The 18,645-nt window shown below is 28.0% G+C and overlaps 1 protein-coding gene across 1 annotated transcript; it reads left to right on the plus strand.

Annotated features, from left to right (window-relative positions):
* The first annotated feature begins 4,024 nt into the window (after positions 1-4,024).
* Positions 4,025-15,902, plus strand: LOC127278513 (uncharacterized). Its single transcript, XM_051300249.1, has 11 exons — positions 4,025-4,075; positions 5,187-5,762; positions 10,153-10,486; positions 10,625-10,806; positions 11,083-11,135; positions 11,420-13,721; positions 13,780-14,226; positions 14,332-14,410; positions 14,483-14,557; positions 14,833-14,966; positions 15,858-15,902. The coding sequence occupies exons 1-11, from the start codon at positions 4,025-4,027 to the stop codon at positions 15,900-15,902; spliced, it is 4,278 nt and encodes a 1,425-aa protein (XP_051156206.1).
* The last annotated feature ends 2,743 nt before the right edge of the window (positions 15,903-18,645 follow it).

Here is an 18,645-nt window from a genome sequence, read left to right on the forward strand (position 1 = left end):
ATTTATCTTGTTTAATTAAAAAAAAGTCCGTTACAAATTTTGACGCCCAACGTGGGGCAATGCCGAAGTAAAAAGTCACATTTTCTTAAAATAATTATGCCATTTTTTACTATTTGAACGATTATGGAACTCTTTAAATGATTTTCTCTGGTCAAGGATTTACTATAAAATATGTTTTATAAATTTTATTTTCAGGATTCCTGGAGAGTTTATATTTTTGTGTTGTGTTTTGAAAACTTATTTTATAATTGATTTCTTTGTTACCATTGTGTTTGCTGAAAAGCAGTCCCATGTTTACAATTAATATTGAATAGCAATAGGAAATTCTTATATTAGAAAGAACGAAAATATTTTTTCCTTTATATCTGCGCTGAAATAAAATTTTATTTTTTTTGATTTATTGAAAATATTTCTTTTATGATTTGTTTAAACTTTTAAAATGCAGATTAAATATTTTATTTTTTTACTCGAAGCAAATAATTTTTTTTAGAATTCAAAATGAACCAATACGGAAGGTCTTGGATAGACAATTTAAATTCAACAGAATTAGAAATTGAATTGTCGAATAGAGGATTACCATTACCAGGAACGGCTGATGAAAGAAGACGACGCTTACGCCATTATGAGCATGCTTCTCGAAATATAGGAGAAAACATACCCGAAGAAACATAGGATGTTTCTGATTTTAATTTACCCCCTAACCCGAGTTTGACCGGCGATCAAACAATAATTCTAAATTTAAATGCGTCACTTAAATAAAATAATAGTATGTCTACCGTGTCAGCTTTAAGCCCCGATACTCAAAATAATTAATCTTTAAACGATGTTCGCAACAATCAAGCAGATGGCGCTGCTTCTGTTGCTGCTCAGGAAAATAGAGTTCTACGAGAAATAAACCCCAATATCAATGATGATATTCAACGAAACCAAAGTTTAGGTGACATTCCTCGACAACCAACTGCGAATAATAATAATGTTCAGGTTAGCAATCGTGATCCGCAAATGAATTTAAATTCTGTACCTCGCGTTCATGCAGATTCAACTATTCAAAATCGAACCGTTCTCGCGAATAGGCAAACCGATTCTAATACACCCCCACCCGTATATGAGTCACTGCACAGTGGGGCCAAAAACACGTCCGTGGACAAATTAACTTAGAGCCTACAAATTTCAACCGATTTTGACGTTCTTTGAATTGACTTAAAGGTAATAAAATTCCACACAGCGCTGTCGTTTTTGTTTTTTAAAAAAAAAATTTTTCTATTGTTTATTTATTGTTAAAGTTGAAAAAATTTTTTTTTCTTCTCTAAAAACTACATAAGTTTTTCAAAAAGGACGGTATTACATCAACAAAGCCTAAAATTGTTAAAGCAATGATTTGAGAACATTTTCTGAGATTTAAATAATTGTTTAAAAATTTTTTGTAATTGTTATTAACAAATTAGCGGACTAAAGACGATTTAATTGTTTTTTTTACTTTTAGCAATTGAAATGCATGTAATCTTTTGTATTTAAGGGCCAAAAGTAATTAACATTGAAAATAATTATTATAAACTAATTATTGTTATTTTTTAAACAATTTTTATAAACAATTTTCTTTATCTTAGTTCTTTATAACTAAATTATATAAATATTGTGTTCAGTCTACTATATTATTACTCAAGATGAACAAATATTGCTAAATTTTGACAATTTTACAACTTAGCTTTGTTTAAACAACTCTTAATTAACAAATACACAGTGACGTTGTTTTTAGTTGTTTCAAATTTGTTTTTTTTCAAGACTCCTTAATTTTTAAATATTTTTATATTACATCGTCCGACACGATTTTTCACACATGAAAAAATCAATGATTTTCAGAAACACCAAAAAAAAGATACCCGTGTCTGTCCGTTTTGCTAGATCAGGTCATTTTTTGCTTTTAGAGGTAAAAACAGCCCTTAAATGAAAGGTGATAGGAAATCTTGTACAAATTAATAATTTTTTATGAAACCTGGTATCTCGGGGTTTTCCGGGTCGCTGATTACGAATCTGATGTCAGATTTTCAAAATTCAAAATGGTGGATTCAATATGGCGTTCGAAATTTATAAAAGTTCATCGAATTTACTTGAAACTTGTTAATTTAAGGTTTTTGGGGTCGCTGATTGCGAATATGATGTCAGATTTTTAAAATTCAACATGGCGGATCCAATATGGCAGTCGAAATTTATAAATATTAATTATTTTTTATAAAATTTGATGTCTAGGGGCTTTTGAGGTCGCTGATAATAACATAATAATAATAATAATAATAATAACATAAAAACATTTATAAATTTCGACCACCATATTGGATCCGCCATTTTGAATTTTGAAAAGCCGACATCAAATTCGTAATCAGCAACCCCAAAAACCTTCAAGTAACAAGTTTCAAGTGAATTCGACGAATTTTTAAAAATTTCAAACGCTATATTGAATCTGCCATTTTGAATTTTAAAAATCTGACTTCAGATTTGTGCTCAGCGACCCCAAAAACTTCTAGACACCAAGTTTTATAAAAAATGATTAATATTTATAAATTTCGACCGCCATATTGGATCCGCCATTTTGAATTATTAAAATCTGACATCATATTCGTTATCAGCGACCCCAAAAACCTTCAAGTAACAAGTTTCAAGTGAATTCGATGAACTTTTATAAATTTCGACCGCTATATTGAATCCGCCATTTTGAATTTTGAAAATCTGACATCATATTCGCAATCAGCGACCCCAAAAACCTTAAAGTAACAAGTTTCAAGTAAATTCGATGAACTTTTATAAATTTCGAACGCCATATTGAATCCACCATTTTGAAATTTGAAAATCTGACATCAGATTCGTAATCAGCGACCCGGAAAACCCCGAGATACCAGGTTTCATAAAAAATTATTAATTTGTACAAGATTTCCTATCACCTTTCATTTAAGGGCTGTTTTTACCTCTAAAAGCAAAAAATGACCTGATCTAGCAAAACGGACAGACACGGGTATCTTTTTTTTGGTGTTTCTGAAAATCATTGATTTTTTCATGTGTGAAAAATCGTGTCGGACGGTGTAATATAAAAATATTTAAAAATTAAGGTGTCTTGAAAAAAAACGAATTTGAAACAACTAAAAACAACGTCACTGTGTATTTGTTAATTAAGAGTTGTTTAAACAAAGCTAAGTTGAAAATTGTCAAAATTTAGCAATATTTGTTCATCTTGAGTAATAATATAGTAGACTGAACACAATATTTATATAATTTAGTTATAAAGAACTAAGATAAAGAAAATTGTTTATAAAAATTGTTTAAAAAATAACAATAATTAGTTTATAATAATTATTTTCAATGTTAATTACTTTTGGCCCTTAAATACAAAAGATTACATGCATTTCAATTGCTAAAAGTAAAAAAAACAATTAAATCGTCTTTAGTCCGCTAATTTGTTAATAACAATTACAAAAAATTTTTAAACAATTATTTAAATCTCAGAAAATGTTCTCAAATCATTGCTTTAACAATTTTAGGCTTTGTTGATGTAATACCGTCCTTTTTGAAAAACTTATGTAGTTTTTAGAGAAGAAAGAAAAATTTTTTCAACTTTAACAATAAATAAACAATAGAAAAATTTTTTTTTTAAAAAACAAAAACGACAGCGCTGTGTGGAATTTTATTACCTTTAAGTCAATTCAAAGAACGTCAAAATCGGTTGAAATTTGTAGGCTCTAAGTTAATTTGTCCACGGACGTGTTTTTGGCCCCACTGTGCACTGCCACCGACACAGCATTATTCAGAACGTTTTCGACAGGATGAAGTTTATTATTATGAACATCCATCACAGTCTTATAGAAATAATAATAATATTCGATTACAGAGAAATTTGGACACTCGTATGAATGAATCATTATATCGAAATTATTATGACCGTCCTCTGGTTTATAATGAGCATAACAGAATTCGAGAACCAACATTAAATAGAGAAACGAGATTAACAAATGATTTTGAAAGAAATTTTAGAAGAATGTCCATTCGAGAAGCGGGAAATAGGAGAGCAGTCAATTATCAAGACGATGTAAGAAATAAAATACAACTTCCCCTCAAAATTTAAATCGAGTAATCAATGAACGACCTCGAGTTCAATTTAATTATGACATCCCATTCAATCAAGAAAGACCTCTAAGTAGGAGTCATGAACAGTTTAACCCTAACTATCAAGAACCTTTCAATCGTCGTAATCGCTTTAATCCAACAGCTCAGGCATTTGAAATAATGCGAAAATGGAATCTGAAATTCTCGGGAGCACGCAGAGAAGATCCTGCCGTGTTTATAAAAAGAATAATAAAAGGAAGAACAATGATTTTTGTAGAAGACGAAGATCTTCTAAACCTTCTGCCATTTTTCTTTACAGGAATTTTCGCTAGATGGTACGACGTATATAGGAATCGTTGGTTTTATTTTGAAGATTTTTCGAGGGATTTCAGAAATCGATTCAGTGATCCTGATTTTCAGTTCGAGTTGATGCAGGATATATACCGAAGAACATGAGAACAAGAACCCGTTGCAGATTATTTAACATGCATGCTTGTCACGTTCGACAGGTTATCACCGAGATTGACTGAATATGAGGAAATCAATTTTGCTCACAGGAAACTGTTACCGCGTTGACACCTTATTATTCCTCGCACAAACATACGAGACTTCACACACTTTGAACAAATAGCAGTTGCTGCTGCAAAATCGTTTCGCCTTGCTCGATTATATTCAGCACCCCCAAAACCCGAGAGTTGTTTACTCCCTGACCTTGCCTATAGAGGATCGAATGTGAAACTTCAACCAAAAAGGACTCATGAAACGAATACGAGAAGAGAATATCTTAAACAAATGAAAGAAGATTCTGAAGAGGAAGAAGAAAATGAGTTAGAAGAATAACTCCATAAAAGATAAAAATAAATCCTCTGAATCAATAACAATAAACCTTAAAGAAAAATCCAAGAAAGAGTCTTCATCAAAAGAAGAAGAAGATTCCAAAAATATTTCCAATAAACAAGTTAAAATCACATGTTGGAACTGTGAGCAATAGGGACACCGCCATCAAGATTATACAGAAGCTAAAAATATAATTTGTTATGGATGTGGTAAGAAAGATATAATCAAAGCTAAGTGTCCCAATTGTTCGGGAAAAGATTAATTGGATCGTTAAAAGAGGTAGAACGGTCCAGAAGATATCAAAACGGTCTCAGGAATCAAAAATTAAAAATAAACCTGGATATGTCCTGGAAGAACAAACTAAACCTGGAGATGTCCCATATGAGCAAAATAAACCTGGATATGTCCCAGAAGAACAAACTAAATCTGCATATGTCACAGAAGAACAAAATAAACCCGGAGATGTCCCAGAAGAGCTAAATAAAGCTGGAGATACCCTTTATCGTTTGTTGGAAAGAAAAGAAATGAAGATGCCTAAGAGAAAAAGACTTACAACTAAAAAAGGCGAAATAAAGTGTTTGAATTTGGAAACTGATATATCTGAAATTAATGGAGTGTATAGTTCAAAAGATCTTGAGATTTTTATCTATTGGGAATCTAATCGTTATTATATTGATGAAAAGGATATCGAGAAAATTAAGAATAATAGGAAATTTATTCTTAAAAATAATGTCATTGCAGAAACTAATTCACTACAAGATAGTAGGCCTTTTAAAAATAACACTTGCGAGAGCGATCCTTTCGAAACTAAGCCACAGGATAAAGAAACTATTGTAAATGATTTTGTTAACAAAATATCTGACAGTTGTTTCAATTTAGCAGATTTAAACTATCCTTTTTCGGCACTTACAGGTACTGAACCTTTGTTATATGTCAAGGTACACTCACAGCTCTGGTGACTGCTTGCCTGCGCAAGCAAGCAGGAAGTGTAACAGTGACAGACACTGTTGATCAGTGCCGCATTAACCACTGTGTCACCCCGGTGTAACTTTTATAGTTACAGGGCCGGAACAAATTTAATGTCGCCCTGTACTTAATTTGAAATAATAAAATTCAAATCAGTAAAAATCTCATTTAATGAAATTAAATGATGATATATTAATTGATAATTGCAAGAGGTTGAAAGGGAACGAATTGACTTAAAAATATATATTTAATAAAATATAGGAATAGAAATAAGTTACATAAGAAATAATATTAAGGAAACAATTGTAATTTATTGTCTTTTATTGATAATGTTATGTCTAAAATTTAAATTTGAAATTTTTAAATATTATTAAATTTTCCTAATCTAATGAACTTATAATTATTCCCTAATCTGTTTCCTCAATTTAACTTAATTAAATAAATTAAGTTGGGAAGAGGTATTAAATGAATGGTCAAAAAATATTATTTATTTAATAAAACTATTTATTAATAAACAAAATATAAAAGTTTATTTAAAAGAAAATATTATGCTTTTAATTATTTAATGGTTAAGAAACAATTATCAAATATTCCTTCCTATAAGATTTGGGTTCTTGTTTACCTCGAGTCTTTTATTGGTGTTTCGACAGCTGGACCACTCAACGTCAGATAAGATCTTCTATGTCAGATGTTAAAAGGTCGCTCGTAAAAATTTTATGACAGAATTTTCACTGGAACTTCTGGACCGTATTTTCTGTATTTCACTAAGTTCTTTGACCCTTTTTCTTTAATTGCTGAACACTTGTATTTTTATAGCACTTATGAATGACTGTAGATACTGCCGACACTTATGTATATATGTATATATTCGTCGAACTAAACTGCTTCACAACTGATACTGATATTGATACTGATTTTTTGACTGTCCTCCATGGGAAAGATTTCCCTTTATATACAAAAATTTTATAATGTAAATCTTTCGATGGGACCAGCTAACCCAGGAAGTCTTTTTCTAGGACGGTACCACCTCACCGATGTAAACAGTATTAGTCTTCTCTTCTATGTAGTAGTGACTCACATATATGGTCCATTCATTTGAAAATTATATTCCTCAACCACCAAACATCAAAAACAACATATATATCTTTTGCATTATAAATATAATATTATTATAAAATATTATTTGTTTACATATAATTGTTTATTAACAAGTATTTGTTTATTTACAAATACTTGTTTCACAATTATTTATTTATAAATACATATATTTATTTAGAAACAATTGTTTATTTATAAATAATTGTTAATTTACAAGTATTTGTTTATTTAAAAATACTTGTTTATTTATAAACATTTATTTATTTATAAATATATTTGTTTATTTATAAACAACTGTTTATTTACAAATATTTGTTTACAAATATTTGTTTAATTATAAACAATTATTTATTTACAAATATATTTATTTATTTAATTAATTCATTAAAAATAATAACATTTATTTATAAAATATGTTACGGTGACGTGACAATAAATTACGATGATGAAAATTATAATTTAATTAAAGATGATTAATAATAATTAACAATAATTAAAGGTAATTAGCGTAAATTGGTAAAATTGAGAATTTTACATGTATATATATAAACATATATGCGTTAAACTTAGGAATTAAAAATAAGAATAATTAATAATTAAATTAAATTAGTAAGTACTCAGAAAGGGTTTTTTGCAGTTTTCCTTTTCTCTAGAAAATTGTTTTAGGCAAATGCGAGTACTGATAAGCAACGCTGCAAAATTGAGTCTCGATAATAGAATTAGAATAATTAATAATAATCTAAATAAATGGCGGGAAAAATTTGAATATTTAAATATTCAAATAATAAATAAAATAATATTAGATTAATGAAGATTTTTCCTGACTCAAATTAAACTGGAATATTACAGAAACATTTCATAAGTAATTGCAATATTTTGTAATAAAAGAATGGAAAATTTGGTAGTAATCGATTTAAGAGATAAAACAAAATGCGTAGAAAGAAGAAATAAACAAGCTAAAAAATTATGAAATGAAACGTAAAATGACAGTTAATTTGATAAAAAATAGGGAGAAAATCTATTTTTAAAAATAGATTTAGAGAAAATGCGAATATTAAATGCGTAAAAAGTGCAGGTGTTCACCATAAAAAACGAGAGAAATTACGCGACAAATGTATTGATTTTCGCGTAAACAAGTCTCATGATTGGTGAGGGCGGAACTGAAAGGGTAAAAGGAAAGAATATCATTGGAAAATAGAATAGAAGAAAGGGAAAAAGGGACTCTTGACATAAGTGGGAAATGTCTTTATAAGCAAAAATCAAGAGGTAGGGACCAGATTTTTGGCGAGATATTTTTCAATTTGCGTAATTGATCTCTATACAATTTTCTTAAAAATTGTGAAAGTGGGACTTAGAATAATTCGAGAAATAAAAACTATAATTATTTTTCAAGTAAAAAAACCTTAAATAAAAGGGAAATGTGAAATGGACACTAACATTAAAAATTCAATCAATTCATTTCAATAAAATTATTGAAATGTTGATTTGATAAAATTAATTAATCATAATTAATATTGTTAATTATCGAGACTCAAATATTCAATTTAACTTGAATAAATATTAATATTATATATACATTGCCAGTGTTTTATTGAATTAATTAACCTTTAACAATAAAGTGAAATAATTAATAAAATTACAAACAAGTAAATCCTTTCTAGGATTTTAAGTGATTTCAAGAACTCAATAAATCAAAATTTTAAATTATTATTATAATTTAAATTCAAATTCAATTTGGCGGAATTCAACTTGTCCAAATTTAAAAAGGGAGAACGAGATTAAAACTTTCCAAGTGAAATAATCGCTGAGTGTTACAGAAAGAATTTTTGGTGTCAGAAGTGGGATGCAAATCAGCTTGTTTGGTAAAAGAAGAATAATTCACATAATTTTTAAAAAAAGAAGAATCAGAAGACAGCAAATTTCAACTTATAGAATAATACATTTCGAAGACAGAGTTGCCAATGACCCTACCTAAACGCTACTGCGCTTGCGCTACGACAACTCTCTTATAGGTCGAAAAAAGCGCGCTTATATAAAATGCTTAATAATAAGAAAACGTTAATAAAGCAATATAAAACTATTTTCACTAGTGAATTTATTTTTTTTGTTAATTATATTGCTTCTTAATAAAAAAAAATATTAATTTACTCAATGTACTTATGTATGTAAAAATAATAATAATTATAATATTGATAATTTTATTATATTTATATCATTATTGTTATTATTTTTTTATAAAATATATAATCTATTATTATTATTATCAATTTAATATTTATTAATTAATTATGTAATATATTATTTATTTTTGTTATTATCATTAAATTGTTATTTATTAATTATCTATGATATATACATATATATTTTTTTAAAACTTTAGCGAATTTTTTTGAAATACAATACATATAATACATTCATAGATATTTAATAATAATTTATTGAAAATAATGATAATAATAAATATTATATTGATGATAATAATAATAGATTATGAATATTTTATTTAAAAAATAATTACAATAATGATATAAATATAATAAAATTATTATTATTTTTATTATTATATTCTTAAGTATATTAAGGAAATTAGTATTTTTTTTATTAGGAAGCAATATAATTAACAAAAAAAAAATTCAATAGTGAAAATATTTTTATATTGCTTTATTAAAGTTTTCTTATTATTAAGTATTTTATATAAGCGCGCTTTTTTCGACCTATAAGAGAGTTGTCGTAACGCAAGCGCAGTAGCGTTTAGGTAGGGTCATTGGCAACTCTGTTCGAAGAAGGAAGAAGAATCATACTTCGAAGAATCATTAATTAATAAAAAAAAAAGGAGAAGACAAACAAGGAAGAAGACAGCGGATAGGTGCAAGAATCGGGGATTCCCTGCTTTTTACAGAATAAACTAATACTGGCGGGGATATTCAAAAAGAAGAAAGTGAAGTGAATAAAAAAAAAAATATAAATAATAAATAATATTTTTTTTTAATAATAACAAATATACAACAACAATTATCTTGTGTTAAAGCAGATTTAAGGATATAAAAAATTTATCAGCATAAAAGGGTAAGTCAATTCAATTCCTTATTTTTTTTAAAAAAAAAGAAAAAAAAAACTTCTTGCAATTTTCAAATCATTTAAATATTAAAAATGTCTCAGGGTGACATAACAAAAACTCCGCAGGGTGATATAAGTGAATTGAATGTTAAAAATATGGGTCCTTCAGTAGGGTCATGGGAAGTTGATGACGACGCAATTTCGTTATCAAATACATCTGAGGGAGAAAAGGGAATTCAAAAAGATAACACAGATTTAATTTTAATGGAAAATAAAAATGAAGAGGTTTATTTTACTCTCAAGGAGGCCCTTGAGTTTTTGCCGAAGGAATTCGATGGTCAAAATATCTCTATCGAAAAATTTATCAAAAATTGTAAATTGGCAGACGAATCGGTTGATCCCAAGTATCGTAATAATTTATTTCGTGTGATAAAAAGTAGGATAGTGGGAGCAGCCGAAACGTCATTATTTAATCAAAAATTAAATAATTTAAATGATTTGTTAAAATGTTTGAAAAATACATTTGGAGAATATAAAAGATTAGGGCAATTAAATTCAATGCTTGCAACCATAGCTCAAAGAGAAGACGAAACAGTACAAGAATTTGGTAATAGAATCGGTGAAATCACAAATCAGATAATTGAAGTAACAAAAGAAACTAAAAATGAAGATAAGATCATCGCATTGATAGAGGCAACTCAAGATGCCGCTGCAGAAAATTTTATTATAGGTTTAAGAAAAGAAATAGCCTTGAGAGTGAGATTAGAAAAACCTAAAAGTTTTATTGAAGCATTAAAAATAGCTAGAAAGGCAGAATGGGAAATAAAATTTGAGGAATCTTTAGTTAGGATTTAGAAAGATGATTCTAATTGCGAAAATAGAGCACCATTTTCTAAACCTAATTATAGACCTAACAGAGAAAGTCCAAAAATTAGATTAATGGGAAGAAAAAGAACATTTCAAAAAAAAGGGGAAAATTTTAAGAATAATCAATCAAAGAAACCTTTAATTAAACAAGAAAAAATAAATCAGGTAAACATAAAAGAAGAAGAAGAAGTTAATGAAACTGAAATTAAGGACGGAAGGTCAGAATTTATATGTTATGGGTGTGGAAAACCGGGCCACATGAAAAGAAATTGTCAAAATAGAAAATCTAATGAAAAAAGAGATAAAGTTTGTTTTGCATGTGGGGAAGAGGGACACATAAGACCTAATTGTCCTCAATTTAAGCAAGGAAATATTGAATGTACTAAATGTGGAGTGAAAAATAATCACATAACAGAAAATTGCAGGGGAACTTGTACATATTGTAAAAGGGGGGGTCATACAAAAGAAATATGTTATGAACGTTTAAAATTAATAAATAAAGGACAACAGGAAAAACGAGAAAATACAAAAAACTAAAGTTGGACTCAACATGGGGGTATGATGATGAGTCAAAAGGTAAAGTAATACCCGAAAAAAGAATCGTGTTAATGTATGAATATAAAAAAATTGAAAGTTCACCAGAAATCGAAATTAGTAACGAAAATTTTAATAACAATAAAGTAAAAATGGTAGTAGATACAGGAGCGGAAATAAATTTAATAAAATCTAAATGTGTAAAATCGAATGTTTTTATAAATTATGCTAATAAGCAAAAAATATTTGGAATAAATAAAGAAGGAATATTTACAGTTGGGGAGATTCAGGTGGATCTTGATGGGGATGTACAATCCTATCAACTTGTGCCTGATGATTTTCCAATCAAGCAGGATGGTATTTTAGGAATGCCATTTTTAAAGAATTCAACGATAGATTTAAAGAAAAAATTATTAATTCATAAACTAGGCGAATTTCCTATTATTACTCGAAATAAAGGAAAATTACTGAAAATAAAAGCTCGAACAAAACAGTTAGTTGAAATACCGATAATAAACGAAGAAAACTTAGATACTGGATATTTACCCTTATTACCAACAGGGCCTGGAGTTTATTTAGGTGAAGTATTAGTAACTATCAAAAACGAATTTGCAAAAACTTTTTGTATAAATACAACAAGTAAAGATATAGAATTAATAATACCACCAACAAAAATTTTTGATTTTGAAGAATTAAAGACAAATCAAAAATTTAAAGACCAGTCAAGGTGTTTAAATTTAAGAATAGAAAATGAAAAGGAAAGATTTGAAAAATTAAAAGAGATACTTAAACTTGAACATTTAAATGATTCAGAAAAACAAGAATTAATCCCTACGTTGAGAAAATATTGTCATCAATTTCATCTTCCGGGTGATAGTTTGGGTTTTACAAAAGTAATACAACATACAATAGAAACAATTGATGAAGTACCAGTAAATAGTAAATATCCTAGGTACCCTGAAGTACATAAACAAGAAATTAAAAAACAGACTGAGGATCTGCTTAAAAATAAATCAATCTCTCCATCTAAAGCACCTTATAATTCTCCTGTATGGATTGTACCTAAAAAGGAGGATGATCAGGGCAATAAAAAATGGCGAATGGTGATAGATTATAGAAAATTAAATGAAAAAACAATAAATGATGTATATCCATTACCTTTCATTAGTGAAATTTTGGATCAAATTGGGGGTGCAAAATTCTTTACAATATTAGATTTGGCACAAGGATTTCATCAAGTAGAGGTAGTTCCAAAAGATCGACATAAAACAGCATTTTCAACACCATTTGGGCATTACGAATTTAATAGAATGCCTTTTGGATTAAAAAATAGTCCATCAACCTTTCAAAGAATGATGGATAGGGTTTTATCGGGGCTACAGGGAATAGAATTGTTTGTTTATATGGATGATATAGTAATTTATGCAAAATCACTTAAAGAACATAAAGAAAAACTTGAAAAATTATTAAGAAGATTAAAAAACGCAGGATTAGTTTTACAGCCTGATAAATGTAATTTTTTAAGAAAAGAAATTGGGTATTTAGGACATATAATATCTGAAAATGGGGTAAAACCCGATCCAAAAAAGGTTGATGCTGTTCAAAATTTTCCACGACCGAAAACTCAAAAAAATATTAAGCAGTTCCTTGGTTTGGCTGGATACTATAGACGATTTATTCCTAATTTTGCTAAAATTGCAAAACCAATGACAAATTTATTAAGAAAAAATGTAAAATTTGACTGGAACTCGGAAGTTGAAGTGGCATTTGCTCAATTAAAAAGGATATTGTGTACACAACCAATACTACAATATCCTGATTTTTCAAAACCTTTTATTGTGACGACCGATGCTTCTGATTTCGCAATAGGGGCAGTATTAAGCCAGGGTGAAATTGGAAAGGACTTGCCCATTGCTTATGCATCAAGAACTATGGGTGGAGCAGAATTACGCTATAGTACAACTGAAAAAGAACTATTAGCTATAATTTTTGCAATAAAACAATTTCGACCTTATATTTTTGGAAAAAGATTTATCATAGTTACTGATCATCGGGCATTAGTTTGGTTAAATCAGTTAAAAGATCCTACTATAAATTCAAGATTAGCAAGATGGAAAATAAAATTACAAGATTATGATTGTGAAATCATACATAGACCGGGGAGGGTTAATTCCAATGCGGACGCTCTTTCTCGCAATCAAATATTCAAAAAATTAGAATTCAACTTAACAGGGGAATTTAATGAAAAATTGAATAATCAAGAAAAAAGGGTTGACAATACTTATGATAATGAAAATTTAATAGAAAAGGTATTTATGACTTACGTAGAAATTAGAAAAATTAGAATTTCAAATAATAAATACCCCTTTGAAAGAATCAGTAACACCTAAAATAAGAGGTGCTGATTGTGAAGAAAAGAAAATATCAGTAGAAAAATCTGATAATAGCAATGACGATGAAAAAACGTTATCGGGGGGCATGAACTGTCAGGAGAATAAAATTATTGACGGATCATGTGCTCTTCAGGAGTCAGATAAATCTGCTGATGAATTAAAACTAGATCTGATTGGAGCTGATAAATCCTTTCAGAATCTAGGAGATAATAAATATGACCACATACTTAACGTGACGAAAAAGACGGAAAAACTGACAGAGTTAAGAAAGAGAAAATTTTATGAAGAAAACTATGAAAATTCAGATAGTGATTTAGAAAGTGAAGTGAAATTAAAAGGTTTGATTAAATCAAGGGAAAGAGAGAAAGAAGCGTATGTATTGGTAATCCCCGATGAATTATTTCAAATTTCAAAAGAAAAATTATGGATGAGAGAAGATAATTTAATAAATTTTTTGTCTTGTGATTATGTGATTCATACGCCACAGGCAAAGGAATTACAAGAGGTTGGTTTGTTAGATTTAGAAAAATTACCTATAGAAGTAGGTCAAGTATTAAGTTCAGGAGGTAAAAATAATAAAGTATTTAATTTATTTATAAAAGAAAAATTTAATAGTAAATTTTATTTGCGAGATTTAGAGGCTGCGGTCGAAACATTAAAGGAAGCATTAATTAATGAACAAGAACGAAAAACTTTTAGTATTTCTAGAGAAGGTAACGGATTCGATAAAATACCCTGGAATATAATAGAAAGAATTTTTAAAATAAATTTTGAAAAAGAAAATTACAAAATTACCATTTGTACTGGGGAAATTGAAATTCCAAGGGAAGAAATTCGAAAAACAATTATTGAAGAATGTCATGATAGTGTAGTGGGGGGACATAAAGGGGAAACAAAAACATTAGAAAGAATTTTTGGTGTCAGAAGTGGGATTGTTGGTTGCAATCAGCAATATTTTCCTTTAATACCTCTTTACATGAATCTACAGGGATAACACCTCATGAAATGGTATTTGGGAAAAAGGCGCGAATTCCATCAGAATTTGCCAAAAATCAATTTTCAATAACTTATGATTTTTATGTGAATGAATTATTGAAACAAATAGCCGAAACAGAATCAATGGTAATTACCAGATTGCTGGCTGCAAAACAACGGTGCAAAAAATATTACGATATGAAAATAAATGAGAAGAATTTTGAAAAGGGAGAATATATTTATCTAACAAACGAAAAAAGAGAAAATAAATTTGAAGATCACTACACAGGTCCTTTTAAAATTACAAGAGTTATAAACGAATATAATATCGAGATTCAAATTAATTCAGGTGAAAAAAAAATTGTACACGTGAATCGCGTAAAACATGCATTTATAAGATTATAAGAAAAAGGGGGATTTTATTATTAAAAAGAGAAAAATAAGGGAAAGTTAGTAAAAAAAAAATTTTTTGTTGAGACGATCCAAAAAAAAAAAAATTTTTTTTTAAAAAAAAAGAGGATGGTCTATTTTTGTTGAGACGATCTCCTATAGGAAATGGTCTTAATATATATATGTATTTTGAATCCCACGGCGGAAGATTTGATCCTATGACGAATGAGAATTTTAAAAAAGTTGCTCCTTGAATGTGCGTCCGACAACCTAAAAAAAAAATTTTTTATAAAATTTTTGTATAAAAAAAAGGGAAGGAAAAGGTTTCTTTCTATTTAATTTAAATATCATCGATACTATAATTAATGTCCCTTTTCGGTGGATGTCGTGGTGTCCTTCGAGAATGGATATCCTGATGTTCATAGATTTTTGGTGAATATCGTAGTGTCCGTTTAAGAATGAATATCTTTATGCCCATAAATTTATGATGAATATCGTGGTGTCCTTTTAAAGAATTAATATCCTAATGTCCTTGAATTTTCTGAAGGATGTTGTAAGGTCCTTTTGAGAATAAATATCCTGATATCCTTGAATTTTTGGTAGATGTTGTAATGTCTTGAATATAAATATCTTGATGTCCTTTTGAAGATGATTGAAATTATGATGAATGTCGTGATGTCCTCTGGAAAGTAAATACCCTAATATCCTTTGAAAATAAATAATGTCCTGAAGTCCTCTATTCTGAAAAAAAGGGGAGAAACAAATTAATTAATCAAAATCAAAAAGGTATTATATTTCTTTTTGATAATTTGAATTTTCCCACAAAAAAAAAAAAAAAAAAAAAAAATACCCTAGAAAAAAAAAATATTACTAGAAAAAAAAATATATATTCTAAACGGAAGTAGATGGCAGCAAGGGATATGAAAAAATTAAGACGCAATATCTGTCAAAAGAAATGAAGAAAAGAACATTTTTAAAATAAAAAGGGTGAATAATAATAAGGGAAAGTGAAGGAGAGGTGGTTTTCCTAAAAAAAAAAAAAAAAACAAAGCATCATCATTCATCATGGAAGTACTAAGTGCCGTTTTGGAAGAAAAATATGTAAGAAAAAAAAAGGGGGAAAATTTTTGATTAAAATTTTAAAAAAAAAATTTTTTTGAAAAAAAAAGGGGAAAAAATATATATATGTATGGAGGGATATATGTATATTTTCTCTTTTTCAGGTCCCCGATCTGATTCAGATCGAAGACGAAAAAGAAAAAATTAAAAATCTTCAAATACCGGCGAAAGGGATCTCCAAATTCTGGGAAAATTTCCAAGAATATTATCACTTGGAAATCCCCTTTTTCCAACAGTATCGAGGAGGGATAGTACTCTGTGCATTATGTGCACAGACGAAAAATACCCTCCTCGAAGAGGAATTTTTCGAAAAATCCATTATTAAAGAATATACGGGGGAAAGTTTGGGGGCGTTTCGCCTACCAAACTTTGAGTTAGTATTTAGGCATAAGATGAAAGCCAACAATAAGTTCGAAATACGTATATTTGAGTGTGGATTTTGTAAAAAAAGAATAGTGTCTCAATTTATGGACTCCGAAAAGTGCACGAGATGTAGATCTATATATATAAACAATTGGAAAAAGTTCTGCACTCAGCAGACCCACATTAATTATATCAGATTCGAGCCTTAATTAAAAAAAAAAGGGGGGGGGTTTTATTATATTTAATTGGCTATGTCCATTATTTTTATAATTAGCATGTAATTTGTAAAAAAAAAAAAATAAACTCTATTTTTTGAAATAATTCTTCACATAAAATATTCAATAATCAAATTCCTAAATTGATCCTTTTTTTAAAAAAAAAAGGGGAAGAAATAATAATATATATATATACAAAAAAAAGGGGGGGGGAGGAGATATATATATATATATATAAGAAAAGGAAAAAAAAATTTAAAAGGGAATTTTAATACTCACCATAGTTTATTTCGCTGCAACCCAAATTGATAAAATTGAGATTTTTTCTTTTAACCTAAAAAAATGACTTTATTTAAAAAAGGGAAATACGCTATTAACAGAATATAAATAATATAATAATCATTTTTAATTATACTTACAATTTAAATAATCAGCAAGGAAAAATATATATAATTTTTATTTATATATCAGCAACAATGAAAACCTAAAAGGAAAAACAAAAAAAAAATAATAATAAACAAAATAATACTTACAATAAAACGATTATTGGATGACTGTTGAAAAGGGTGATATTTTTAAAAGAATCTTTTCAATAATTGGATTCCATAGCAGCCCACTATGTATTAATCCACCGTTGCAATTACCTAAAAAAAAAAAAAAAAAAAAGGGGAAGAAAAAGGGAATTATTTAATGAAATTAATATATTTAATCATAATCTATTAAGTATGACAATTTTCTAAATAAATGAAAATTAAATAAAAAAAAAAAAGGGGAAAAATCGAACATATTTAATTTAAGACATTTGAATTTTCGCGGGTTTTAGGTTAGGAAATCTATAACAATGTAAACAAAAGGAAATTTACAAAAATAGTAATTACTAACCTAAATAAAATTAATTATTGAATCTATTTAATGAAAAAATAGAATGAATTAAGCAATAAAAGAAAAATAATTGAAAAAGGAAAATTTTAAAAGCATAGCAGACGACAAGAGAAATGTAAACAAAGGGAGCGCTGTCAAATATCGCGAAATTCAAATTGATTTAAACAATAAACATATTTTATAAAAAGGAGGAATTGTATGTTATTACAAAATTAATAAAAAAGAAAAAGGGGAGTAATTCAATTAGTTTATATAGGGTAAACAAAAAAGGAGGAGAATTATCTATTAACAAAATAAATCAAATAAATAACACACAATTCTAGTACTCACATGAAAATAATTAGAATAATCCTCATTAATGTATACAAAGGAATACTACACATATTCATTTTCACTTAATCACTGTCACAATTATTATTTAATTTGAAAAATTTGATCATATGATCAAATTTTTATATATGGATGGAAGTGTAACAGTGACAGACACTGTTGATCAGTGCCGCATTAACCACTGTGTCACCCCGGTGTAACTTTTATAGTTACAGGACCGGAACAAATTTAATGTCGCCCTGTACTTAATTTGAAATAATAAAATTCAAATCAGTAAAAATCTCATTTAATGAAATTAAATGATGATATATTAATTGATAATTGCAAGAGGTTGAAAGGGAACGAATTGACTTAAAAATATATATTTAATAAAATATAGGAATAGAAATAAGTTACATAAGAAATAATATTAAGGAAACAATTGTAATTTATTGTCTTTTATTGATAAATTACGATGATGAAAATTATAATTTAATTAAAGATGATTAATAATAATTAACAATAATTAAAGGTAATTAGCGTAAATT

Source organism: Leptopilina boulardi, unplaced genomic scaffold (genome assembly GCF_019393585.1).
Source record: "Leptopilina boulardi isolate dan_hultmark-lab unplaced genomic scaffold, ZJU_Lbou_2.1 LbouV2_204, whole genome shotgun sequence".
In the NCBI taxonomy this organism is placed as follows: domain Eukaryota; kingdom Metazoa; phylum Arthropoda; class Insecta; order Hymenoptera; family Figitidae; genus Leptopilina; species Leptopilina boulardi.